At 42.5% G+C, this 27298-nt stretch overlaps 2 protein-coding genes across 2 annotated transcripts; both read left to right on the top strand.

The window, feature by feature from the left end:
• Positions 1-347: 347 nt before the first annotated feature.
• LOC131592039 (BPI fold-containing family C protein-like) lies at positions 348-14479 on the top strand. The gene is made up of 15 exons (XM_058863282.1): positions 348-453; positions 824-935; positions 1059-1187; positions 1957-2112; positions 2871-2934; positions 3811-3871; positions 4784-4875; positions 6735-6908; positions 7635-7688; positions 8978-9148; positions 9675-9742; positions 11017-11059; positions 11865-11928; positions 12707-12783; positions 14438-14479. The coding sequence occupies exons 1-15, from the start codon at positions 348-350 to the stop codon at positions 14477-14479; spliced, it is 1413 nt and encodes a 470-aa protein (XP_058719265.1).
• Positions 14480-15545: 1066 nt separating this feature from the next.
• Positions 15546-26136, top strand: LOC131592038 (RNA-splicing ligase RtcB homolog). The gene is made up of 12 exons (XM_058863281.1): positions 15546-15985; positions 16084-16162; positions 16941-17008; positions 18139-18238; positions 19316-19472; positions 20084-20240; positions 21338-21497; positions 21821-21996; positions 22485-22673; positions 23144-23254; positions 23957-24076; positions 25082-26136. Exons 1-12 carry the CDS (start codon positions 15893-15895, stop codon positions 25187-25189), a joined length of 1518 nt encoding a protein of 505 aa, XP_058719264.1. The 5' UTR covers positions 15546-15892; the 3' UTR covers positions 25190-26136.
• Positions 26137-27298: the final 1162 nt, after the last annotated feature.

Below are 27298 nucleotides of genomic sequence, written 5' to 3'. Positions count from 1 at the left end.
TCACCACCCCTGTGGTGAATCCTGTAGAGCCACCAAATTATAGCCTAAAAATTCAGTGTTTGTCCAGATAGATGGGACAAACTATGTTTGTCTCAGGCACTTTCCCCAGTCTTTATGGCAGTGAATAGGCTGAGTTTTCTCCTCTACCCCACAGAGCTGACTTTTTGTAAGTCTGCGGAGAATGGGTCTTCTCTTCCAGAGTTGCTGGGCTTTCCACTTTCTTCATTCTGGAGGGAAAGCTGGTGTCCAGGGTAGGGGGGAAGGAAGTACAACCACCAAGTGACACAGCATGAATTTCTGCTATCATTATAAATATTTATCAACAGGTCGTGTGAAAAACGAGGGAGATGCTGAAGATTTGCTGTTCTCTCCTCGTCTTAAGTTTGCTCAGTGGGCAACTGAGCGCCAACCCTGGACTCAAAGTGAGGATCACCCAGAAGGGGCTGGAGTATGGTATGTGTGATGTTCTCGGGAGCTGTTAGTGGCACTGCCTTGAATACTGATATGACAAAGGAAAGAGGGCAGTGGGAGTAAATGACCTCATGACAGGCCATAAAGGAAAGTCTAAGAGCACAATAGAGCAAAGTCAGTAAGCTGCTTGACATCATTGTACATCATATCAAGGTTTATCTGACCTCAGATATTGAATCGGTTCAGCTCTTGGCATGACTAGGAGTGAGACCTGAAATAGCACTGCTGGGTCTCAAGTGAGATACCACCTTCTTGCTGATTCTGTGTCCATCACATTTCCTAAGCCGGAAACATAACTCTGAACTCCCAGGCACTATCAAAGGCAACTGAACTGATCATTGTTTTCCTGTAGCCAAGGAGGTTGGGCTGGAAATCCTGAAGCAGAATATGGAGAAGGAGCGTTTCCCTGATTTGACTGGCCATGAGAAATTTGGGCTTGGTAATGTCAAATACAATATTTCAAGGTAAGTATTCTTTCTGGGGGCAATTTGTGTTTGACTGAAATTTTAATCTGTTTTGTGTTCATTCTGACTTAACAAATCCATTTTTTAAAATCTTTTCTCTCCCTTTTCTCTCTCATGCTCTAGGATACATGTTACTGCTGTTGAATTACCCAGTGCTTCCATCTCCCTCCTACCAGGGTCTGGAATAAAACTGGTGATTGGGAATGCTTCTTTAACCATTGATATGAACTGGAACATAAGGACCTGGATGTTGTATGTACAGCCTTGCATGTCCTGGGATGTTTTTCTTGATGGATAATACAGAAATGCAAATTTTAGTTTATTCTTGTGACCCCTTCATTGTAAAGGTGCTCTTTGTCAGGTGGCAGCAGTAACACAGGAGCACAGACTGGTGCTTCTCAACAGGTCTGCTGGTGGGAGACAGCCCCTGCCCCCTCAGACATCAGCACTGATAAGGAGCCCATGGCTGAGAAGCACTGCTGCAAATAGTACAGGACTGCTGCTCTAGATGAATGCTGTCATTGTCCAGCCTGCCAGCTAATGACACATTTAGAAAAACTGTAGTGTGGTGGATCACGGTCCAGTATAACAAACCCTCATAGTGCAGTCACACTATCAGAAACCCTCTGCTGTGCCACCAAGAGATACAGTTTGAAAGCTGATGGAAAATGGAGGAGCAAATGGCAATATCCATAGAGCAGTCTCCACACCTTCCTAGTCCCAGGCTGCTTGCAAGGAAGGAAATCCCTCTTCCTTTGCCCACAACCCACATTACCTATATTGCTAAACTGACTGAATTGCAGCAGTCTGATCTGCACTTGCCAGGGACAGCAGGGCTGCATGCAGGGGGAGGGGACCTGGGAGCTGATGGGGGTGACAGCAGGAGGCACAGTGCCCTCACTGGCAAGCAAAGCAGAATAGTGGCAGTGACCAGGATCAGCTGTGGGTCCACATCACCAGGCAAATCCATTGTGAAGAGGTGGGATTTTTTTCAGTTTTTATTTATTTTCACTTGATGCAGCAAAGACAGTGGAAGAGGCACAGTGCACATTTCAAAGGTGTTTGTTACCGCTATCTTTTCAACACCCCTGGATAATACAGGCCCTACGTCAATATCCCTCACCAGCTGCCGGACAGCTTCTGGTGACATAGATATCAAGCTGAACGGGAAAACTGGGTAAGTGGAAGAGATCTGTATAAACTCTCTCACAAAACAAATGTCAATGAATGGCACAGAGACAACTTCACAAATTAGGGCACACAGAATTGCTTTTAGGCATCATAAGGCACCACAAGTGAGAACTGGGGCCCTAATACAGCATTAAAATGGCCAACATTGATATCTGTCCTTGTATTTACACACAATAGAAGATAAAGACAGAATCAAACAATCCCTTGTGCTTCTTCAGCACTCACTTCTTTCAAACCTCTGCTCTAATCTTCAACTCTAGGTAGAAGTTACAGGCTTGTAACTTCACTCCTCCTACTCACAGTGCTATCAAAATTGAATAGAACCAGACTGTCTGTTAAGTTTCTGAGTACAGCATCATGAAGAAGTGCATCATTAATTTCTTGTATTTCCCTCACTCTCTGAATACCACTCTTGCCACCTGTTTGGGGGGTTGTTTTTGTTTGTTTATTTTTACTTGTTTTGGAAGTTCCTAGTGCAGAGACTATTTTGTACATATATGATGGTGGTACTATGAAGAAATGCCTTTTTCATAAATATTAATTAACCCAGGCTGAGATGCATAGTGCTGAAATTATCATATTTTAAATGGTGGCTCTCTGACAGTTTTTACATTTCAAAAAGCTCACATGTGTACTAGAATATCACACTAAGAGGCCATTAAATTCATGTTTTGCAGAGATATCTGATCTCCTCTTAATGACCATAGTACTTGACCCATTAATTGCCTTCTTCCTTCCCTCTAGCTTCCTGCATAACTTCTTTATCAAGTATCTGAAGAAACCCATTCACAGGAGCTTGGTCACTAATGTAAGCATTTTGAATTGTGTAGGGGAGGGGTGTAAGGATGATAGCATTCACAAATCAGTGCTGTGAACTTGACAAAGGAAGAATTAAAAATTTAATCCTGTAATAGTCCTATTCTGGTCTGATCAGCACAGTCATCATTTTGCCAGCCAGAAATTCCAGATAAAGTGACAGGTTCATAGCCAAGACACTGACACAGCTGCATTCAACCAAGGCAGCAGTAGGAATGGAAAATATAGTTATTTTTCCATTCCAATGCACAATAAGTCCCTGCCTTTTTACTTACCAATAAGTCCCTGCATTTTTACTTACAGGCATCCTGGGGCTTGGGTCACTTTTATGCTTGGCAGACAAAACATATACTGGGCAATGCGTAGAGAAATTATAGTATGTCATCTGATAGTATGACATTTCAACTTCATTGTATCAAAGGGATGAGTAGTTCTGATGACAAGCTGTCCAGGGCCACTGAGAGGAAACAGAGCTTGAGATGGCTGTCATTCTGTCCAGGGATTCATAGTTGGACCTGCTGACCTTAAGGGTCTTTTCCAACCTAAATGATTCCATGATTGTGAGATGTCTCCTGTGACACCAATATGAGACCTGTCCTCGCACTATTTAAGGCTGTGGTTTTGTCACCCCCACCAGGCTGCTTCTGGAAACTTCCCTCTTTTTTGCAGCTCTGACATACAATATGATTACATTGCACTGAGCAGAAACCTTGGGGATCCAGTTAACTGAAAAGAAGACAGATTATGTGTTTTGATACAAAATGCTACAATGTATGTCATGAAGCAGAAAGATCTGCTAGCACAAATGTAAGAGGTGCTTATACATCCATGCTAACCAGGCCATAACTTGAGTGTGCTTTTATTGTAGTCATGTCCCAATATCAGAGCTGGGATCCAGTTGATAGATGAAGACCTCAGATCACTGAATGGTGAGTCATTAGTGATGCCTTTTCCTTCTGTTTTCTCTCTTCTGATCAGTGAAATTCTGCCACTTCCTTAACAGTACTGCTTAGCAATGCCTCCAGGAGTGGCATCAATCCCTCTGCTCCATCTACTCCCTTACATACAGAACCACAGTTAAATAAAGGCTGAGCTACTTGAGCAAAAAATACATATTTCTAAGAGCCAAGGACTTGATAGCAATTCTCAACTTGCAAGTGTGGGAGTGTGCACGTCTGTTGTGAGAAATGCCACTTAAAGGCCGCACACTACTGATGCTGAGGCAGTTTTCCCTCACCATGCTCCGAGTCCTCCTGCACACACAGCACTTTACAAGTTGAAGCCTGCTCTCCTAGCCTGCCTGGAAAGTTTTACTTGCCTATTTATCAGACTTACCAGAGATAAAATGATAAAGCTCCTTTGCAAAAACCTTCGCACATGAAGCACTTTGGGTTAGATTTGCAGGTATTTAAGACACCTCAAGTGTTGGTCAGATACCATGTGCAAAACACAGGTATCTAAACAGATCAAGCACCCTCCTTCTGGAAAAGTATTTGCAAGTTACAGGCATTTGGGATGCTTTTGGAACTGCTTGAGAAGAAATCCCAACACCTCCTTGTGCACTGAAGCACTGATATGGCCATGTCCTTTTTTGGGTTAGACCAAACTTACTTTCCACAATGAGAAAATAACAGACAAACTAAAGAAGGTTCTTTACATGAGATCTCAGTAGAAACATCAAATCTTTGGCTGGAATGCATGTTAGGAGGTCCCTGGTTGTGTTTTTCCCTACTCTCTGGAGCAATTTGTGTCGTTCTCTTTCAGAGAATGACTTCAAGTATACATAAAATTATGTCTGTGTTTTTTTGTAATAGTCTGTGTCTTATCTACCACCCTTACAGCTGTAATGCAGATTGATGATTTGGCTGAAGTAGACTACTCCTTAAGTAGCTTGCCAGCAGTATTCCAACCATTCATTGACCTGGACTTAAAGGTAAGTTGCCTGTAGCGCCGTTTGCCAATATTGCTGTGGGTTCCATTATTCTATGAGACACTTTCCAAGATGAACGTGATTGTTGTTCTGAACATAAAGGCTCACTGTCTGAGAAGACAGACATTTCAAAGCATTATTGCATTTGTTACAGTAATAATTTGTAACAATCCTGTTGTGAAATTAATTATTTAAAGGCCACATCCTTTTCTTTAAACTGCTGTTGAGTTGGTTGTAAAAAATAGAGAGCAGTTAAAGTTGACTAAGCAAGACAGAAGAAAAGAGAAAGGGAAAGGAAAGAAAAACAGTATTCAACCTCATCTTTCTCTCACTGTTGATTAATAGCTGGGTCTTCATTGTTCAGTCAGTCAGGGTGCTATTTCTATTACGTGGGACTAATTAGATGTGTCTGCTGTCAGATGAGAGAGGAGAAGAAAGAGTAAGAATTAAGAGCAAGAATTAAGCCCCTGGCTCCTTGAATGGGAAGATGGAAGACCCTTTCAAAAGCATGGGAGCCCAAGGAATGCTGCTGAGTCTGAGGACTTGAAAGTTTATTAGAAATTAAGTAAAAAGTTTCCTTATGTACTGAAACTAAAATCTGACTAGTTCCTGATTCTAAAATGACTTCATTGTCATTCTGAATAAGATGATTTGATTAGGGTAGCTGTCATTATTATAGTATTTGAGATCCTTAATTAAGTTTAAGCTGCCTTGTGCTTGGTGCTCTACAAAAGCCGAATGAAAAGACAATCTTGTCACAAAGATCCTATAAATTAAGTATTTAAAAAAAGGACAACAGGGATGTAAGAGAGGTGGAAACAAAAAGGAACAAAGATTTAGTATCTGCTCGTGTGGTATACACTGGTCTCAGCACACCAGCTCTGCAGCTGCTGTCAAACTCTTCTGAGTATTGCAGCAACTAGATTTTAAGTAGGGTCAGACTAAAGATGTTAAATCATGGCTGTTCCAAGAGCTACTCTCCCAGGGAAATATACAAAAATTATATGGTAAATCCAGCAAGTGAGGATTGAATGGAGAAGTCACCATCTGTGATTCAGCACTTTGTAAGCATTTTGATAGTCCTTAAAAGGTAATAGGAACTTTAGAGCTAGGTGAGAAGATAAAGACAGACAAAATACATTTGAGATGAAACAGAACTAATAAAATGGACATAAAAAAACTTTAACCTTTAAATGTCTACATCACTTTCAATTAGTTTTACTTTTTTCTTTAATCTGGATGCATTTGGAAGTATTAGATCTGCAAGGCTTGGCCAATATGATGGGTAATGCAGAGGACAACCTAGGTATTTTAGGTTTGTCTGACACAACTTTCCTCTCTCACAAGGCTTCTGTCTGCACAAGTTATCAACTTGATTCTGGGCAGAATACAGTGCTGATTTTGACCAAGAAAAACCTCTGGTTTTAGAGATCAATTTTGTAATTGAGACCATTGGATAGCTCTTAAGCAGCAGTTCTCAGATTTAAATTCCTGGAGATGAGGAAAGGAGAAAGGAAGGCCTTTCAAAAAGGAGGACCACTAGTCATGTTCTTCATGCAATATTTAGACACTTAATTTAGAGGGTGATCTGAAGTGGCAGACAGTCCTCAGTAGGTGACCAGTATCCCAAAAGACAGATCTTGGGCCTCATCTGTGAAGATGTCCAAATGCTGGAACTTGCCTTCATCACCTGCTTGAAAGCACCAAGCCTTCAGTGTGCTTGTGTTTACCAAGCCTGCATACTCATTTATAAACCAAATTAATAGCCTGGGCAAAGTCAATGAAAGTAGCATTCATTGTCTCCAGTCATGGTATAGTTGTATTTTGACTCTGTTCTTTTTATCTCTGACAATAACTTCTAGGGTGCAGTCTTCCCAGTTGGAAACTATACTGACTCTCCCTTCGTGGCAGCTTCCTTCACAATCCCGGACCAAAGTGACTCCATGCTGTACCTTGCTTTCTCAGAATATTTCTTTCAGACCTCCTCATTTGCTTACTACACTGCAGGGGCCTTCAACATGACCCTTGCAGAGGAGGTGAGCAAAACACAGAGGAATGGGGTCAGAGTGGCTCAGACATGGTTTTGACCTGCCAGATGTCAGTAAGTGGCCGTATAAAGCTCTCAGTTGGTCTGTAGAGTCCTGAGACAGTAGATTATAAATACTAGGGTATTATTATTCTCTTTTACTTATGCTCTGTATAGATGACTCAGGCCACAGCCAGGCATGCCAAGTTCCACTGAGCCAAATACCAAATACTGCCAACTTTGTTACAAAAAATAAGGGGTTTGTAGACGTGAGGCACAGACTTCTCTACAGGGACAAGGGATCAGTTCTGAAGCATTTTGAAGCCTCGGTGGCTGTTTTCTGAGGGATCTTCATAGAATGGAAGTATTACAGGGGCCTTGTAAGGAAAGCATACATCAAAGCACAGCATCTGTATCTTGGAGGCTGCCTGACTTGGCTAACCCAACTGCAGTAGGTTCAGTAAGTCCCAAAAACCTATAGACTGCAGCCCAAACTATAATAAACTATTTATTTAAACTATTAAAAAAAATATAAGCATTTGATTTCTGAGGGATTATTTTGGCATGTACTATTGGGAAGCTGCTTTAAGCATACCGAGTCTCTTAGGAATATTTCTGAGAGGCCCAAAATCAAATATTCATTGAAATGGCCGTAATAATGCATTTACAGAAAAGCTGACCATGAAGATCAACTCTGGTAACTCATTTGTTTTCTCTCTTTTACTTTTTCCTTCAGACTTGCAGCTATTTTAATATAAACACAGAGATATTTGGCAGTATCATCCCTGAGGTGAGTATCATTACTTTCACAAAGTCTCAGGGAAGCCACCCAGTGTGGGTGTCAAGACACCTCACTGCTGGTGTATCCCAAAGCCTTATAGGGCCAGCAGGGCTCCTGCACTGGAGAAGGCACATGTGTGTCTGAGCAGATGGGCCTTGTCACTCCCCCATGATGATGAGTGGAATGACTTGCACTGTTACCAAACATAATCTTGGCCCATAACCTTGCACATCAATCTTTTCTCTGGGCACCATGCCTAAGCCACAGCTGTTCCCACCTAAAACCAGGAAAAAACTGGTTTCTATGCAGGAAAAAGCTTCCAGTCATGAGTTCTGCTTTGAGAGACATCCAAGAGGGCCTCAGCTCAGAAAAATCACCTTTCTCTTCCCCAAACCTGCATAATTATCTTTACTTTGCTGGGGCCTGTGACTGATGAGCAGAAAACCTGGGAAGGGACCATGTGTGGAAAAATGAGCTAACAGATGGAAAGGAAACATTACATCCTCTGGAACAGACAAGGCAGATGCACAGGATTTCCATTTATTTTAGGTGAAGGAGATGAATATAGCAGGTCAGAGAATATGAGCATGCATGGCTTCCACCAACCTTTTAGAACAGAATGAGAAACCAAAAATGAGCATGAGAACTCTTAGGCTATAAATGTCAAGAATGGGTGAAATCAGACTAATAGTTCAAAGTACTTCTTTTTTGCTTCTCAGATGTTATTAAGTTCCTTCCTCAGAAATATAACAATTCTCCAAGGACAGTCATGTATGATGTTCTCCATAAAATGCCATGAGCATCGATGTAAATGTTCCACCCCCTCTGTTTTGAATATTGAACTTTGTGAACCTATTCACTCTTCAGGCATTGAACAGAGTGAGGCTCCTTGGAGGACAGTCCAGAGGAGGAACCCATCTCCTGAGATGGATGAATTTCAAAGTGAATCTCTCTTGAGCTCTTTTATTGTGTGACTAAATACCACATTTGTTGTCCATTTAGCTTCTCTGTTCACAAGCAAGTATTTAATTTCACTTGAAATAATATGGAAAAATTTGTATTCCTTAAGTGGAAGGAACTTTCCACTGCATTCCTGAGTGGCCAATACTGTTAATTTAGCACCACAGAAAACCTTTATTTCCTGCTTACCTGAAAGAATCTTATTTTAGCAGCTATCCTTAACCTTCATTGTAAGGAACTACTTCAAAATTATTGCTTCAAAGGTGAGAAAATGCAGTATTCTAATCCATTCTATGAGAAAAATATTTTTTTCTTTTTTTTGCCTTTGAATTTTACAGGTAGCTAAATATTCAGTTACACCCTACCCAGTGATGTTGAAGCTAATGGCTACTGAAATCCCTCTCATCAGCTTACAGCAGGATTCCTTCACAGTAGAGATTCAGGGCTCTGTGGAGGTGGTGGCCAGTCTGCCAGACTCAACCACCCAGTCTCTGTTCACGCTGAACATAGTAAGTACAACAAACAAGGTGACATTTAACTCAGGATTAAATATGGTTTTTCCTTCCTTCTGTTAAAACTCTGTACAAGAAACAAAGAAAATGCCAAATTTCTAGTACTTAAAATGCAGATTCCCCTTACTCACAGGTGTAGGCATGACCTCACCTAACTTACAGGACATTTCTATGGCAAAGAACATTTTCCTACAGATGGACAGAAATCCCAACACATAGTGACTCTGATTAAGCAAGGTTTTGTTCTCTGGAATGACAGTTGTGCAAGTGTGAGTCATGCCTCTTGGCATCTTGTTCATGGCTTTGATTAATGATACCTCATTACCCCCATTTCAGCTCTTGTCAGTGTCATTCAAATAAACAGACATTTACTGTGTGCAGCCGTGCAATGAGAAAGCTGCCTTTACCCAAAATAGCTACTGTGCATAACTGGAAAGATGGTATTTATGTATTTGTGATGAATTCACAGGAAGGGTCCTGGGGTTTTTTATGTCTGGTAACCCATAGTTTCTTTATTCTGCAGGCAGCCAACAGCAGCATTTCTCTGAATATATTTGATCAGAAATTGATGGGCTCACTATGTTTGAACAGGTAATCCAACCTGGGATGAAAAAGATTTCCTCTGGAAAACAATGTTAGCAATCCCAACATTGGTAGTTTAGACATATGATCAGATAACTAGGAATATGTTTTGCTGGTAAATTCATCTGCAACCGATTCTCTAAATCTGGCAGCCCTTGTACAGTTTAGAGGAGGCAGGAAATTTCTCTCTGACAAATGCCATGGACCCAAGGGACTTCTCACCAGTGGATTGCTACAGAGAAGTGGTTTCACCCAACTTCTTGCTTTTTACATCTACTCTCCCCTCTGAGCTAGATAAACTAAGCATGCAGGGCAGTTTTGATGACCATAAATCATCTGAGAGTATCCCTCATCACCTTCCAGCTGGCAAGATGTCATGGCTTTCTAGACAACCTGTGCCACTAAAGAATGTCAGAGCAGTCCAGGGCACAGTAAAGAACCTGGGCCCCTGCAGGTCCCCTGTGCAGTTGTTCTTATGCAGACATTCACCAACTGAAGTCCTGCAACTTCCAAGGTTCAGAAAGCTGGAGACCAGAAGCTAGGTCATTTACACATCTAGCATGTCACATTTCATGGAGAAGAAACTCTGCATATCAGGACCTCACAACTGGGAATTGGGACTCCAATTTCATAACACTCCCTAAGACACAGGGTTAAGAACATGCAGAGCTTGTCAGGGCAGAAGGATGTTAGAAATTTAAAGAGGATAGTGCTGTTAGCATTTTCTGCAGTAATTTTCAAAGAAGAAAATCTAGAGTGTGCTGGAAGCTGGCCTTGAGAACTTGGGTACTGGTGCTGAGGAAACTCAGAAATCTTTTGCTGAATACGAGAGTAACATAGGGAATAAATATTTCAATTTGGAAACACAGGCAGTAGTAACAAAGCCAGCAGCAGTAGTACCACACAATGAACAGATCCTTTCTTCCTGGTAAGAATCACATGAAAGCGTTCTGCAGATGTACCAAAATCTTTGGAAAATACCTGACACCCTAGAAGTCCTTGGGAAAATCAATTGTCAGTAGGATTTCCAGAACAGCACAGAGAGGAAAGCACACTCCTGGCTACAGCCCTTCTAGCACAATCTTGAGCATGGATGCTCAGCAATGCTCCAAGAAAACCACATCTTTCTCTATGCAGCAGTATGCTGTGTGTGAAAGTGCTTCAAAAATCTCTTTACAGATGCTTCTTAAGGCCTGGAGCTCTACAGCAGTGACTGCACATGATTAGAATAACTGTGTTTATCCATTCTTAGTGACTCATCTTGTTTCACTTCTTTCCCTCAGGGTCCAGTTCTCCCTAGCCCACTCCAATGTTGGTTCTTTTGAGGTAAGTGGGTAGTTGAAGCATATAGGAAATGTAAACAAAGAATATCAGTGATATTCTAAAAGAGTAAGCAGCTAAATTTTATCTGTATTTCTAAATCATTTGGCTTCATTCCCAAGTAGCTTTCTTCCTGTCTTCTGGCAGCCACCTCTCTGTTTCTGGAGTTAAAAGTAAACTCTTTGGGGCAAGCCAGTGCTGTGCGAATGAGACATTCTGTAGTTGCCCCGGCTGCAGTAAGCAGAGATCTCTCGAATCATCTCGGTGAAACACAGCACACCTGACTTGTAGCAGAAGAGCAGAGCGCCATCCAATGGTCACAGGGATGCCTGAGGCACAGGCACTCCATGGGTGCTCATCAAGATGCTCGGAATTACAGCAAGGAGGGGGAGTCAAGGTACATCCCTCAGATGCCTGACATAGTGCAGTTGCAGCCTTGCAGGGGAAAACCCTGCCCGTGCAGAGAGTCCTTGCATTCTCAGTATAATCAATCAGTTCCGAGTAGCTGAGGAGAAATTATTAAAACTGTTCTGGTCCTGCTTTGCCTGCTTTTGGTGATAAATTATCTCACAAATAAAGCAAATTAAAATGTTGGCCAAGCATAATGAAATCCATTTTCGTTTTGTATCTCACTTCCTTTGCATCATTCCAAAACCTTAAGATCCAAAGTTCACTTGAGTTTATGACTCTTTGAGGCCAAAAGAGAACTGGAAGTTGACTAAGAGCCTACTAATGTCACCCAGGATTAGGGCACGACAGTTCTACTGCCATCAGGAAATGATAACTAACTCAGTTTTCTTGTCTGTTGCAGGTCTTGCTTCTGGAGAACATCCTATCTTACATTTTACAGACTGAAGTAATTCCATCAGCTAATGGTAAGGCTGTATTTCAAAGCATCAGCTAAAAAGTTTCCAGCAGAATGGGTTATTCTAGGAACTTCTTCTGACTTTCTGATTAAGTTTTCAGCTCCCATTTACTTGGAGGGAAAATGACCATCAGCCAGTAAGCAGTGGAAGGTAGAAATTGATCTGTAGGGGTGTAAGTTCTCCTTCTCACTGTTCTGTAAAGAGGGAAAAAATTACTAGGAAAATAAAAATTCATCTGCCTTCATCTCAGTCTAGGTGGTCCTGACGCATCAGGGAGAAAAGCAAAAGTCTTTCTCATCTGCACACCTGCCTGAGGCCACCATATGTGAAATCTATTCCTTTATATTAGACTAGAACAGAGCTTTTGCCTCTCATAAATCTTATTTAAGGCCCTGGAGGGAGATACAGCTTTGTGTCAGCCCTCTATACTGGGATCAACATCACCTTCTTTAGTTAATGGATACAAATGGGAACAAGTTCTAATGATGGTAGAGATATATTAACAATCCCTCAGGGATCATTAGGGACAAATCACTCAGTATGTAATGTGTTGAACATGAAATGCCTTGGTTTGGCTGCAACACTCTGCCAAGAGAGAAGCACTTGTAATTCTTTTTTCCCATTGGTAAATGAGCATCTTAGTGACTTCCCAGGCTTGCTTCTGAGGACTAAGAGGCTAATTGTTATAAATGACCTACAAGTCCCTGGATAAACAGTGTTGTTGAAAGGCAGGTGTTTATTATCTTTCTAATGCATACCTAAACCATAATTTGTCTCCTTTTTTAAGCTAAACTGTCAAAAGGATTCCCTCTTCCCAATCTGGCCAACATTACCTTGACAAGACCTCACATTACAATTGTAGAGGTAAGATTTTGATACTTATGAAAGATTTTCCTTTATGAAAGGCTATCCCTATTTCTCCTTTTTTTTTTCCCTAGGCATTTATTCACCTTCTATACTGCGAGAAATTTGCTTTATTTGAGCTACTTAAGTAGTAAAAATGGGTTTAAAATGAGATCTGTAATAATGGCAAAATTCTATTAGAAACAAGTGTATTTTTCTTTGAGAGGAAAAGTTAGAACTGCATATATAACAATGGAGTGATCAAATGTACAACTTGCTCAGTCTTGCAAGTTGCAATTCATGTAAATATGGGTTTAACATATTGTTCAAGTTTGGCCAATCACATCAAATTAGATGTGACAATTAGATCAAATTGTTATCTCACTTGTTGAATACTTGGAATATGAGAGGGAGGTGAATTCAGTTTTGTGCACCTAGGACACCTGGATTTTGTTAACAATTGGTGACAATGACTGAGGCTAGTAGGCAAATGTAGTTAGTGAGCTCTCAGAAAGTTTGGGGTTTTTTTCTATCTTCTGGTTATCCTTCTCCAAATCTAGCCCTTAGTGTGAGCATACAGAATGCTGCTAGGTAACCAGTCAGTACAAGGGCATTGCTGACAAAAGAATGCCCAGAAAAGGAGTAAGCCTGTTGCATTTCTCCATGATTAAAAACTTCTTAAAGTTATTTTCAGTTTTTCTGAAGCTTTTCTTTGCAGAGATTCCTAAATCTTTGTTTGCAGTTAAGCACAAAACACAACTCAGGAAAGAAAACGCAAAGGTTGTTTGCAATTGTTCTTTGACTCCCACATACCTGGTTCCCTACAAAATGTAATCGCTCAGAGACTGCTCTCAGTGGCACTTATTGCCAACAACCTTACAGACTAATTGTGAATGAAGGATTGTAGTGATTCTGTGGTGCCCATTCCCCCCCATGTTCTCTAACCAGTCTCCTCAACAGTAACAAGGAATGAGAGACAACACAAAATTGCTATGTGAAGCCTAGCAAAGTGAATGAGATTCCCATTTAAAGGCTAGACTTTAGGCTCTGGTTCTAGAGTTTCCACTTCCAGTCCCAGTCTGATGGCTATGGTCAATAGTAAGAAAAAACAATTCTTACTTTTCATTGACAGGCTGGATGGTGCTTGGAGCTACCTGATCTAGTGGCAGGTGTCCCTGCCCATAGCAGTGGGTTAGAACAGAATGATCTTTAAGGTCACTTCCAACCCCACCCATTCTGTGATTCTGTGACTGTGATGAACTGCTCTCTGCAGGCTCATTGCTCTGTATGTGCTGACAGTTGGGGAAGCTTTAAGGATAAATTTAGATTAAATGGCTAATTCTTAAGTGGCACAAATTAGGTGAAGAATAATCCCACCTTGTGATGCTTGCCTAGTTGCCTCAAGGCACAGATGAACCTTCCTGAGTAGGCTGTATGATCTTTAGATTTCCTTCTGTCACTAACATGGTGCAAAGCGGTAGCACACAAGGAAAGATGGAGCCCTTTTGCAAAGTTCAAATGACAGAGTTGAATAAAACTCATTACTTCAAATATTCAGCTCTTCTCAGTAGAATTTTGGACCTTAAACACCAAGATCAATTTGAAGTTAAGAAACCCTAATATAACACCTTCATTTTAATTCATAGTATGTCCATGACGGTTCTTCTCCTCACAGGGATATGTGTTGATTTCGACTGATGTCCACTACAAACACTGAAGGAGAAGAGAGACCACTTGTTAAGCATGAACTTCAGATCGAGTCAATGTTTGAAAATCAAGACAGTGCTGAAATGTTTAACTTGAGCTCTGACAACTACCATCCTGGTTGTGGGCAAGAGGGGAATCAAAAAAGCTGATGGAATGGTTAGCTGGTATAATGGTGGGAACAAGCAGACCCAAGGGAGAACATGTAACAGATGGTTGACATTATTTATTCTATAGTTTAACTGATACAAAAATGTTTTTAAGATAAATTACTCTTTCAAAATACAATTTTGTCTATACACTTCCAGAAGGATGCTGCAATCTCTTAAAATTAGGAAAACTACATTGTCAAAATGCTGCTAGGGCAGATACAGCTGCTAATATGTTTCTACTCTAACAACCTTAAACACTTCCTTTCTGCACGCCTATAGTGATAGATTCCTATCACTCTTTCCAGAACTGTGGAACTGTCAGACTGAGAACTGTCCCAGTTACAATGGGAACTAAATCTTTGCAGTGTCTTAACATAAATCTTAAGATGCAGAAGCAGGACTTGAGCATTACTGCTCTCTATCTCTCCCTGTGACTCTTGAAAATCCTTGTGTCTGTCATGTGCCCTGTTTAGTGCTGTTTAGCCAGGTTAGATACACTTGACTCCTTCAGTGTTTCTGGCTAAGTCCTCTAAATCTAATGCTCCGACATCTTTGTCTGAATTGAAGGGTTAGATACGTTTCTTACTTCATTTGGGTATCTTACCCTCTTTCTTTCTCCTCCTTTTTTTCCAGTGCTTTATTAGTGTGCAAACGTGAACGCAGTTCTGCAGGGCCATGCCTGTCCTGCAATGCGTAGCTGCTTGTGCTTTGGCCAAACCTGGGCAGGAAGCCGGCTCTGGCCCCCAAACACCCGTGTCCCTAAACTGAGAAACGCAGGCAGCTTTTGCCTGCCCGGAGCTGAGCGAGCTCATCCCACCTGCTCCAGGGCGGTACCTAAATACCCCACGGGCCAAAGCTTCTCTGCCTCAGGGGCCAGCACGCACAGACACATGAAAAAAATACCTGGGGTTTTTCCACACAAAGTAGCCCCGAAGCCGTACGTGGCGTGAAGGAGGAGGCAGCCAGGTCCAACCCAGCCCCCTGCGCTCCCTCTCGCTCCCTGGCCCGCGGGTACCGGGTGCCTGCCGCGGGCTGCCGCAGCACCGTGGGGGACAGGTCTGGCATGGGCTTCGCAGGGGGCGGCCCAGCCCTCGGCACGGGTGAGGGATAGACGGACAGACGGACGGACGGACGGACGGGGGCGGCAGGAGGCAGGGCTGAGGGAAGAGGTTTGAGCCTCGCCGGCTTCTGTCCGCTGCTGCCGCGGGCCCGCGTCAGTTCCTGGCGCCGGCCGGCGCTGCCATCGGGACCCGCCGACCGGGAGCGCCGCCGCCATGAGCCGCAGCTACAACGATGAGCTGCAGTACCTGGACAAGATCGACAAGAACTGCTGGCGGATCAAGAAGGGCTTCGTGCCGAACATGCGTGTGCGTGGGAGGCGGCCTGGGTGCCCGGGGCGGGGGTCGGGGGAAGGGGCGCGGAGTCGCGGTCGGGGCGGCCGGGCGGCTGACGGCTCTCCCCGCAGGTGGAGGGCGTTTTCTACGTGAACGACCCGCTGGAGAAGCTGATGTTCGAGGAGCTGCGCAATGCCTGCCGCGGCGGAGGTGGGTCCGGCGGGGTGCGGACGCCCTGACCCGGGGGGTGACACAGAATCAGTCGGTTTGGAAAAGACCCCTGAGATCATCGAGTCCAGCCTGTGACCGAACGCCACTATGCCAGCTGGAGCATGGCACTGTGTAGCACGTCCATCCTTTCCCTGAAAGGATGCTTCCTAGGGACGGTGACTCCACCGTTCCCATGTGTAATCACCCTTTCCGTGAAGAAATTCCTCCTAATGCCCAAGCTAAACCTCTCCTGGCAGAACTAGTGCCTGTTCTCTTGCCCTGTCCCGTGCTCTGCGCCAGGGCTGTCCCCGAGCCCCGGGGCCCGGCGGGTGTGTGTGGAGAGGCGGCGGGCCGGAGCGGGTTATCCCGCCCTGCGTGCCGCTGCAGCCCGGACAGCTGGAGCACGGCCTGTGCCCGGCGCTGTGCTCGGGAGTGCTCCCTCAGTGCCGCTCTCAGAGCTTGCTGTGGGGAACTGCCTGGGCCGTGCGCTGTGGGGCTGCATCCGAGCTGCCAGCTCGGCTGAGGCAGCACGCTGCTGTTGCTAGCACAGACCCCACGCTGTCGGTACGAACACAGCAGAAGTTGGCCTTCAGTGAAGTAAACACTGCATTTAATGAAACTGCAGATTGTGCACAGTGCCAGGCTCTTTATACCAGATTAGAAGTCTTGGCGGCTGTCTTCTTTTTTGCCAGTGTTTTAAATAGTCTCTTAGGAAAGCGTTGCATTGCAATTATCATGGTAAATTATCAGATTACTTTTTTTAAAAAATTTTTTTCAGGTGCGGGTGGCTTCTTGCCTGCTATGAAACAGATTGGGAATGTGGCTGCATTGCCTGGCATTGTTCACGTGAGTATCTGCTTTGGAAAACTGCTCTTTTTCTGTTCCTATTTGTCTGACATTATTGCATTCCAAATGGGAACTCTCTCACGAGAAGAGGTATGGACCAAAGTTCTTCTCAAGGCAATGTGTCTGTTAAGAACCTGTATCTGAGTAAGCAGTGCTTGCAAGGCCAGGCTGCAAAACTAAGTTGTCATAAAAGGAAGCCACTTATTTCATTGCTTGTGTTTTGTCATACAGCTTTTCATGCTGTTTCAGCTTCTTGAGCCACCTTCCCCCACTGTTCATACTAACTGCATGTTGGCTGTGAATTGCCTCTGCTCTGGAATACCTGGAGAAGCGTGGAGAGAGCAGGAGGTGGTACTGTTGTGTGTATTATTGTTATTGGCCTTATGTGAGTAGTGAGCTTGCACATGCACTCAACACTGCCTTCCCTCATCCTGTGCCTTTTTGGAAGCAAAGCATGAGATATAATGATGCAGGAGGAAAATGTTTACCTCTGACTCTTTCCAAGAAGTGCAAAGTATGATGTGGAAATTACCCTTTTCACATTAAATATTGCATATAACAGAATTTTTAATTGTCTCTTTTGGCAGAAGTTTTACATTTATGGATGCAGTAAAAGACAGACCATCATGCTTTTAAATGCCTTAGGGCTCAGGCCAAAATGGAGTAAGGTAGAATAGTAACAACCTTCTAAAATGGAAATTTTGGCTGGCAATTTGTAGAAGAGATGCTACAATCATCTACATATTCAAATCTTCACTTTTTCTTTCCAAACCAAGGATTTCTTGGTGATGGCAAGGAGAGGCAGAAGAAGCAAATAATCCCATTCAAAAGTACTGTTCACTTCAGCGTGTGGTAGCACTTTAATAGATACTGAAAGGTTCGAGTTTCCAATAACTTTCTGGGTATCACGGGGAGTTTGCTTCAGAGATCTGCTCTCTTCTTTTTTTGACTGTCCTGTAAGTGCAGGAGATTAGATCCTTACCTGAGTTGATGTGTTCACCTACATCTGAGCATCCATTCTCTTTTTGGTATATTTGTTTGCAAATGTGACAACCACTGCCACAAGGCAAAGTATAACCAAGATGAGTGTGCAGCATCAAGTTCCATAAAGCTTTAAAATTGCCTTTCAGAGATCAATAGGCCTTCCAGATGTCCATTCTGGCTATGGATTTGCTATTGGCAACATGGCTGCCTTTGATATGAGTGATCCTGAAGCAGTGGTTTCACCAGGTAAGGATGACTGACTTAACCTGCTCTGAGAAATATCTGGGATGGCATAAAAATACCTTTCAAAATGGCAGGACTTTACAGTACTTTACATTCAGAAACAAATCTAAAAATATGAGAATTATAGGGAGTTAGGGAGTGCATAATTCTTGCACTTAGAATCTTTATTCTTTATGGAGCAGGTAGTTACACTGAGAACAGCTAAACAGGACTGGGAGAATTGCCCTTGTGTTTGCAGCTTGGGCTTGTGGTATCCCTCAGTTTTGAAGTCTTTGACCTTGGGGCTTCACCAGATTGATAAAGAACTGGCTAGTTTCTTTGAGTAGTTTGATAACATCTTTTGAGGATATTTCTACACTTAAAACGTAACCTTACAGTATGTCTGTCTTCTTAGTAAACACCCAGATCTTCAGTTACTGACAGTGTGAAGCTTGTGTGGTTGTCAAGAAACATGATAGTCATGTTTCAGTTTTGCTTTGATCATTTCAGGTGTTCCTGATTGACTCAGACCCAAGGTCTCTTAGTTTGGTGTCTCCCCTCTAACATTCTTAACACCAGAACCTTCATACTAAAGGTGGCATGATTATCTTTCACATTTGGTGTTGCCTCATAGAATTTATTATTATAAATAGTAGGAGCTAAGCAAAACACCAAGAACTGACATTTAATATTCCTTGTAAGTATTAATTACTTCTTATACCTATTCATTATTTATTCCAGTGAAGATTCAAAAAAGAGCTTATTTTTGGGGATTACTTTCAAGAACATTTTCTATCAGGGAGCCTGATTCTGTCACTTTTCTTCTGACCCTATGCAGCAGAACAGAAACATTCTCTCTACTTTCTATGGGCAGTGTGTTTTATAATTGTGTCCACTTCTCTTTGTCAACTTCCTGGAGTAACTTTGTAAACAGAGAGCTCTGCAGGCAATCCTACAGTTATGTCTTGAAGCCTGAAGTTTCATGTAAATCAGTTAAAATTAGGCCTAATGCAGTTCTGCTTTTTCTTCCTTCACAAGAAAAGGAGTGAGATTACAGCCTTCAGTACATGTTCCCTGACATGGCTTTTTCTCCCCTTGTAGGTGGTGTCGGCTTTGACATCAACTGTGGTGTCCGCTTGTTGCGGACAAATTTGGATGAAAGTGATGTGCAGCCGGTGAAGGAACAGCTCGCCCAGGCTATGTTTGACCACATTCCTGTTGGTGTTGGCTCCAAAGGTGTCATCCCCATGAATGCCAAGTAAGAGAATGACCTTGTGCACACATCACTAGAGGGGGCATCTCTGTTGTTTGTTTTGAGGCAAGATTCGTCAGTGGGAGACTTAGGAAAGGAAAGCTAATTCTAAAATGCTTTCCATTCTTTCTGCATATGTGCTTTACCAGGACTGACATAATAATCAATGCACAGTCAGCTCTTTCTTCCCCCATTTAAACCCCTTAAAGGTTCTTGCTGGGTTCTTATTTCTTCTGACAGAAAACTTTGATTTTTTTTGGCCTTTTTTGAAAGGGATAAGAGATAGGATTACAGATAGAAAATAGGATATTTTCCACCCAGGAAAGAGGAAAAAGTGATGATGTACCAAAAGTTAATATATTTGTAGAGCTTGATTTTAATGCAGTATTAAGAAGCTGAACTTGGTAGGAGAGTTGGGGGTTGACCATTACATAATAGAATAATTGAGCCTGGATGGGATCTTTTGAGGTCATCTCGTCCAACTCCTTGCAGGAAGGATCTAAATCTAAAGGTAGGTCTAACAAAAAAAACAGCATCAAGTTGTTCAAGGCTATGTCCAGTGGAGTTTTGATTGTATCCCAGGATAATCATCTTATGTAGGTGTTTGATAATTGCAGGGATTTGGAAGAGGCACTGGAGATGGGTGTGGACTGGTCTCTCCGGGAGGGCTATGCCTGGGCAGAGGACAAGGAGCACTGTGAGGAATATGGAAGAATGCTGCAGGCTGACCCCAACAAAGTCTCATCAAGGGCAAAGAAAAGGGGCCTGCCTCAGGTAATGTTATGTTTCAGGAGGGCTGTGCATGCTCCCAGGGTTCAAATGTAAAGGTTAGAGAGTAGTTCTCTGATGCTGTGTCTTTTCTTGAAACTCTGTCTAGCATTTCTGGGTAGGGGGAAAAGGCAAGATGGTGAGGTCAGTTCTGAATAATTCTTGACAGAACTGCAGCAGAGGAGAATAATACTGGGCATACCACCCAAGGTCTCTGGGGCCATCAGGTTTTCATCTGTTAACACCTGATACTTCACGTTATATTGGGTGGTATTTCCACGTCCAGATGTATTTTGTTTTGAAGAGATAAGCAAGTTAATGTTCAGCTTTTATCCATGTTTGTTCAGCAAGTTAATAGCAGGGTAAGAAAAGATAAAATAATAAGTAGAACTAGCTCATAATTAAATCACAGTTTAGGAGCTGGATTACATTTCTATATATGGTGTCTCACTGCTCTGTGTGGAACAATTTGAGATGGCTATATGAATGGTACGTTTCTAAAGCTTTCTTGTATATTCTTGATATTAATTGATACTGCTCTTTATTAATTGGGGTGGTGCAAAATTACAGCATTTTAACCTCAAAATAATGTTATGTCTCCAGCTTTCACATTTGCCCTGCAAATAAACAATCTGTTACAGAGTTGAAAAAGTTTGGGCTTGGAAATGGAATATCTTGTTTTAATCTACTGAAAAGTTTTAAGTACTTAATTAACAAGATGTTGTAACTTCTTTGTGGAGTTATAACTGAGTGTAAGACTGTCTGCTTTGTCTGTACAAACTGAAGACAGTCTCAATGGCCTATACTCTTCCCATCCAGGCCAAAGTAAGTTGGAAGAAAGTGGCAGTCTGTATGTAGATCCTGGTCCTTTTGTTTAATCACAGTCTTGTTCCAGCAGCACAGGTAGTTACAAATTTGAACAAAAAGGAAAGTGGTAATGCTGCTGTCCTACTTCCTTGCAGTTTACATGGGAATATTTTTTCCCCAAAAACACCTTTTCTAAACTCAAAACGTTGCTGTAGCAATTTGTCCTATCACCTGTTGCCATAGCTCTATCCTGTGCTCCTCTGTGCCCTGTCTGATCAGTGTGTTGTGATTGGCAGCTGGGGACCCTGGGAGCTGGAAATCATTATGCTGAGATCCAGGTGGTGGATGAGATTTACAACGAATATGCTGCCAAGAAAATGGGCATTGACCACAAAGGGCAGGTGTGCGTGATGATCCACAGTGGAAGCAGAGGGCTGGGCCACCAGGTTGCCACAGGTATGATCTGACTGGTGTAGCTACCTGGAGAGAGGCAGACTTCAATGTAGTCTTGTCACTGACAGCAAACTCCAGCACCAAAGAGCTTTTCTTACAGTGCAATTGATTAGAGCATCCTGAATTGTCTGGTTAGGTGTTATCTGTTTGCAAACAATTGATAATGTTCTGCCACGGATTTGCTTTTGCATTTAAGAAGTAGCCTTGGGCTTGACCATTGGGCAGATGAGTTCAGTTTTAGAATACAAATTACAGACTCCCATGTTAATCTCAAAGATTGAAACAAAATGAGGAAGTCACTTAGATTTACTGTGTTTATTTCCCAGATGCACTGGTGGCTATGGAAAAAGCTATGAAACGGGACAAAATCATAGTGAATGATCGCCAGTTGGCATGTGCCAGGATTGCCTCTGCAGAGGGACAGGATTACCTGAAGGGAATGGCAGCTGCTGGCAACTATGCCTGGGTTAACCGCTCTTCCATGACTTTCCTAACACGACAGGTAGGAGCAGAGTTGTCTCTGATGCAGATATTTTTGCTGCGTCATCCCAGACATGGAGAACGAAGATTAGTTGCACTATTTAACTTAATTTCATTTTTGTGTTTCTTAAGCTGTTTTTTTCTGGAGAGACTTGCACAAAGCTGCAGTCATGACAATCTATTTTAAACCTCTCAACATCATGGGATTGTACTTGGCAGAAGCCACTTAAGCAGTGTTGTTGAAAATGCCTTGAGCTGAAAAAAGAGGATACAAGAAAACTGGGGAGTTTGTTGCTAAAATTGAGGGGTTTTGTTGCTAAAGCCAGCTTTTCAGAGTTGGACAAATTTGCCTAATTGGTATCTGACTGAATTACAACAGGAAGCTGCCAGTGGGCAGACAAACAATCTGTGCAGTCCAATTCTGTCATTCTCAGCACTGTTGTATTCAATTCCACTGTGGCTGAATTATGATGATCTTGTACTTCACATCCTGATTTTCTCTCTTTCTAGGCCTTTGCCAAAGTCTTCAACACAACCCCAGATGACCTTGACATGCACGTTATCTACGATGTGTCGCACAACATTGCCAAAGTGGAACAGCATGTAGTGGATGGAAAGGAAAGGACTCTGCTGGTGCACAGAAAGGGATCAACCAGGGCCTTCCCTCCTCACCATCCTCTTATTGCTGTTGATTATCAAGTAAGTTTGTCTTTGGGAGGAGGAAATAGAAAATTCTGGATTAATCAGACAATTTTAGGGTCCCTAACAGATACCTTAAAAAATGAACTCACAGCATTTAGGTAACAGCACTAGAGCCCTGGTGGGATGGCAATATTCAGCTTGTGTTAGATCTTTGGGACATTGAGCTCCTCCCTCTGCTCCACACACAAAATAGTTGAATGAAAGGAAAGAAGACTTTTATGCCAAGGGCAGGATTCAATGGTTTGCCTTGTCTGTCTGTTGGACACAAGGCTTTTGATCTACTGGTGTGCATCTTTCAGTGCAGTTAGTTTTCTAGAATCCTTGATTCCAGGCACCTGAGACAACCAGGGATGCTCTCAAGGAATGTTAATCTGACCTCCTTTTCTGGAGATATGGTTCCTCTCAGACTTTTATTAAGAATGAGTTTTTTCAGCTTTTTCTTACAAATGAGTGCTTTGCATCCACAGCTGACTGGACAGCCCGTTTTGATCGGTGGCACAATGGGCACTTGTAGCTATGTCCTCACTGGCACAGAGCAAGGCATGACTGAGACCTTTGGAACTACTTGCCATGGAGCTGTAAGTCAAGCAAGTTATTTCAGGGAGGGGTTGGGATGAGAATGTCATCCAGAGAACAAAGTTGTTGAAGGGTCATCCAATGTGTGATTCCTCTGTTGGTCATACAAGCAGAGAGTAGCCTTGCCAGTAGTCCCTGCCCAGGAGAACTGCAAGGTAGAAGTCTTTGTCCCTTACTGAGTAGTTAGGACTACTTCTGCAGAAAATCTAGGGGATACTGCTTTTTATAAGGCAGATGAAGATATGGAGAATAAGCTCCTTTTACCAAATTCTGATAACACTGAGCTAACGGAAGGGATTAACTGTGCTGAGGCTGTCTATATATATATATATATATACATATATACATATATATATATATATGTTATATGTCTATATAACTCCCCAGTAATTAGAAGAAGGTATGTCCTCCCCTATTATTCATAGTGTGAGACAATCATTGAGGAAGAGAAGTGTCTTCCAGTAAATTCCAAGTCCTGAACACTGTTTGGTTTGGACAAAAAGACACTTGCAGACGAATGTGTTATACAAATGAAACTTTTCTAGCCACTATACCAGAGGGATGATTTTGCAGGAGCCTGTGACCTGAAGCCTAAATAAATTTCCTGTATTGAGGTTTATTGTGGTCTATGCTCTCAGTCACTCTGTGAGTTTTGTTTTTCCAAACTGCTACAAAAAGTAGAACTAACACAACTGTTGGCCTAGGGTCGTGCACTGTCTCGAGCCAAATCTCGACGCAACTTGGACTTCCAGGACGTACTGGACAAGCTGGCTGACATGGGCATTGCCATCCGCGTTGCTTCTCCCAAACTGGTCATGGAAGAAGTGAGTTTAGTATTTCTTTATCTTAAAAGGAAAAGGGGGTTTTGCTCCCTGGCTGAATGACCCTCCCTGACCTGATTTTTTGTAGTGCTAAACGATTGCCAGTACTCTGAATACGCAGCTTGTGTGATTTCTGATAAAGCTGTCAATTTTTTTTGAAAATTATATGAAGTATTTTCTATCCTAAAAGCATGCTGAAAGGGGAGATCCCTGATTGACAGGTATTGGGGGGTATGTTTTTTCCTCTTCTGCCTGGTGATAGGGATAATTGCTATCTTTGTGTGAGCATCTACAAAAGTAGCTATGTTTTATGGATTTTCTTCTTGAATGATGTTCTCCCTGCTTTAAATTTACCTTACACTGCAGCTTTCATGTAGATTAGTAGCAGCTTGAAAGATCCTCTTTTCCTATGTTTGCTCAAGAAGAGAACTCTGAATGGTCAGAAAACCTTGAATATTATGACTTCAGTTCCTCTGCATTAACGTGAGCATGTCTTTTCTGTTCACAACCTCAATCATAAAAGTGTTAATCATTTGGCACTATGCTTTTCTGGAAGTTGGTGTTATCTGAACATGTTGATCATGTTAAAGTCTCTATTTAGGAGCAGCTTCCTTGTCAGAATAGGGGCCAGAGGAGGAAGCTCTAGAGTAAAACCTTGACTGCTGTCACTAAGGGGCAGTGAAGATGAAACTTAAATGCTACCTGTAGAGAAGAAGTTTGAGTCACTTCCTACTAGATAATGAGGCTTGACATTCTCATGTGCTGGGGCACTGATTATCTGAAAAACTGGATTAAAATAGCAAATATTTTATCTGAAATATGATAAGAGCTTATTTGGAAAGCTAAGTGTCTTATACTTTAGTTACATAAGGTGGACAAATTCTCAATATGTTCACCTACTTCTACACCCTCCATTTATATGGTTATTTTTGTGGATTTCAAAAACCTACACCTGACTTCCTGTGACAATGGGTTGTTTATAGTTTTGTCTTTTTTTTTTCCCTCCAGGCACCAGAGTCTTACAAGAACGTAACTGATGTGGTTAACACCTGCCACGAAGCTGGCATCAGCAAGAAAGCCATTAAACTGAGACCTATTGCTGTTATAAAAGGCTAGGAGCCAGCAAGGCACTGATGTCTCCAGGCCTTACACAAAACTGACTAGAATTATCATCTTCCCACACCTCTTGGACTCTGTAGGATGCTCAAATATCACATTCCTGTTCTGGAAACACAACAGCTGAAGATACACCTATTTTTAACCACTCCTAGCCATAATTTTTGCCCCTCCTTGTTATATGGCATTCTTTTCTTGTGAGGACAGGGCAAAGAAATAAGTAACTCTTGGTTTTTATATGCAGTCCTTCCTCCATTTCCCTGCTCAGGCAGGACTTCAGGCTTGCCTGAGTTGTCACTAAGTGCTGTGCTACAAGACCACCTCCTTCAGTGAAGGTGGTGTATGAACCAGACCCTGCTGTTGCCACACCTGAGTGCCTGGAGCTCTTTCTGCATATGGAAGTACTCTGATAGACAGGGTATTGCACTTGTGGGCAGGGAGAGGCTGTCCTGTTTGCAGGTACCTTTATGCACAGTCTCTACTCTTGCATGTTTTGTGGCAATTGGTTAAGAAATCTGGAGTTGGGAGCAGTCTCCTGCTCAGGTTGAGAGGGGCTAGCTAAGCTTGAGACAGTCTTGCCCCAGCCTCTCCCATTTAACACAGCACCTGGTGAACTTGGCTCAGGACAAGTAGGCATTCCACAGTCTTTTGGAAAAGCTGAGTAGAACTGAGTATGTTGCCTTGAAAGATTTTGTTTGCTTAATGAAAATTGTAACTTAGAGATGTGCTAATCCAACACTTAAAAAAGCTCAGCCTGTGAAAGTTGGGTTGGGTAATGCTGCTCACTGTGTCCCACAGCTCTACTTTAAGGGAGCCCAGTTTCAGGGTCAGGCCCAATGTGATGGGGCTTACAGCGTTTCTTTTACATTCATTAACCAAGGCTGGAGAGGAAGCTGACCTTCCCCACTGGATCATTTTGGGGGATTACAATAAAATGGGAAGATGGACACGGCAGTGTATCTGTGTCATGTTTATTCTGTGTACTTAAAAGCAGACAACAGACATTTTAGTCTTATGTGAGCTGAAACGTAGTGCCTTTTGTGACTTCAGATGATGGATCTTGCAAAGAATGTGCAGATAGCAGAATTTTTGCAGGATACAAGGAAGGGCAATGCAGTGCTGTGTTCCCGACTCAGTTATGACAGGAGTGTAATGGCTGTGGCTTCTTGCTGGCCGTCTGAGCCCACCTCGCTGGACAGGGGCTGTCGCCTGCCTGCAAGGCTGGATGTCGGCACAAGAGGGCGGCTGGAGGGAAATAAAACTCCCAAATAAAACTGAAAGCAGGAGTGGAGCCTTGCCAAGGACTCATGTAAGGCGAGCAGATAGTGATTGATGGACTGCAGTGCCTTTTGATGAAACATGCCTTTAAGTTCAGGATCTTAGAAGGCATAATGGTATTTCACTGTTGTAATCACTTTGTTCTTAAGGGTTTTCTTAGGTTCAAATACTGTGTTTGTGCAGGTTCAGAAGCAGCACCTATGTACATATAGGCGCTGCTCTTGTGGGTCTGAACTTACAGCTTCTTCTTTCCCTCTCCTTTCTTCAGTGCTACAGCTCCAGCTTGCCATTTCAGAGGTCTGAGACACACTTGCTGAATTTAAAACAAAAATCACTTCACTTAGAAATGTGAATTAGCCTCCAACGACTGAAAGAGAAATTGGTCTCAAATCTTCTGCAGAAGTCCATATGTTCCTTGCAGAAGTTTCTGTCTATGAATACTTCAGCTTCTTTGATGTGGAATGTAAGAAAACCTTTAAAAAATTCACATTTAAAAGTAAGTATTTCACAAACACAGCTCTCCTTTCAACTTCTACTTTCCCTTACCATTAAGGGACAAATTTAAGCTTTTTACAAGCAGAAATCATGAGTACCTTGGAGGTGCTTGTCGTATGGATGGGTTGTGTGCCTTAAGTCCTCTGATCATTGGTGTTTATACATTAGCATTCAAGACTGCAAGAAGTGCTGTTAATTTTGGTTTCCTGTTACAAAGCTAGGTTTGATTATATATTGTGCTGTATGGAGTCAAGTTCTGGTTTCCTAAATACCTAAAAAAGTAAGGAAGAACGTAAGATGTTTCCCAGTTCTCTGTTTCAACCGGGATCTTTTTCC

Source organism: Poecile atricapillus, chromosome W, assembly GCF_030490865.1.
Source record: "Poecile atricapillus isolate bPoeAtr1 chromosome W, bPoeAtr1.hap1, whole genome shotgun sequence".
In the NCBI taxonomy this organism is placed as follows: domain Eukaryota; kingdom Metazoa; phylum Chordata; class Aves; order Passeriformes; family Paridae; genus Poecile; species Poecile atricapillus.
This window is presented reverse-complemented; position numbering and strand designations above follow the sequence as displayed.

What these genes read in the sequence shown, in the direction of transcription:
- LOC131592038 (XM_058863281.1), top strand. Translation starts at nt 15,893, where the DNA reads ATGAGCCGCAGCTACAACGATGAGCTGCAGTACCTGGACAAGATCGAC. An exon ending in CATTGCCTGGCATTGTTCAC is followed by an intron (nt 17,009 to 18,138) that starts GTGAGTATCTGC and finishes ATTGCCTTTCAG; the next exon opens with AGATCAATAGGCCTTCCAGA. An exon ending in AGAAAAGGGGCCTGCCTCAG is followed by an intron (nt 20,241 to 21,337) that starts GTAATGTTATGT and finishes TGTGATTGGCAG; the next exon opens with CTGGGGACCCTGGGAGCTGG.
- LOC131592039 (XM_058863282.1), top strand. Translation starts at nt 348, where the DNA reads ATGCTGAAGATTTGCTGTTCTCTCCTCGTCTTAAGTTTGCTCAGTGGG. An exon ending in AAGCTGAACGGGAAAACTGG is followed by an intron (nt 2,113 to 2,870) that starts GTAAGTGGAAGA and finishes CCTTCCCTCTAG; the next exon opens with CTTCCTGCATAACTTCTTTA. An exon ending in CTCACATTACAATTGTAGAG is followed by an intron (nt 12,784 to 14,437) that starts GTAAGATTTTGA and finishes TTCTCCTCACAG; the next exon opens with GGATATGTGTTGATTTCGAC.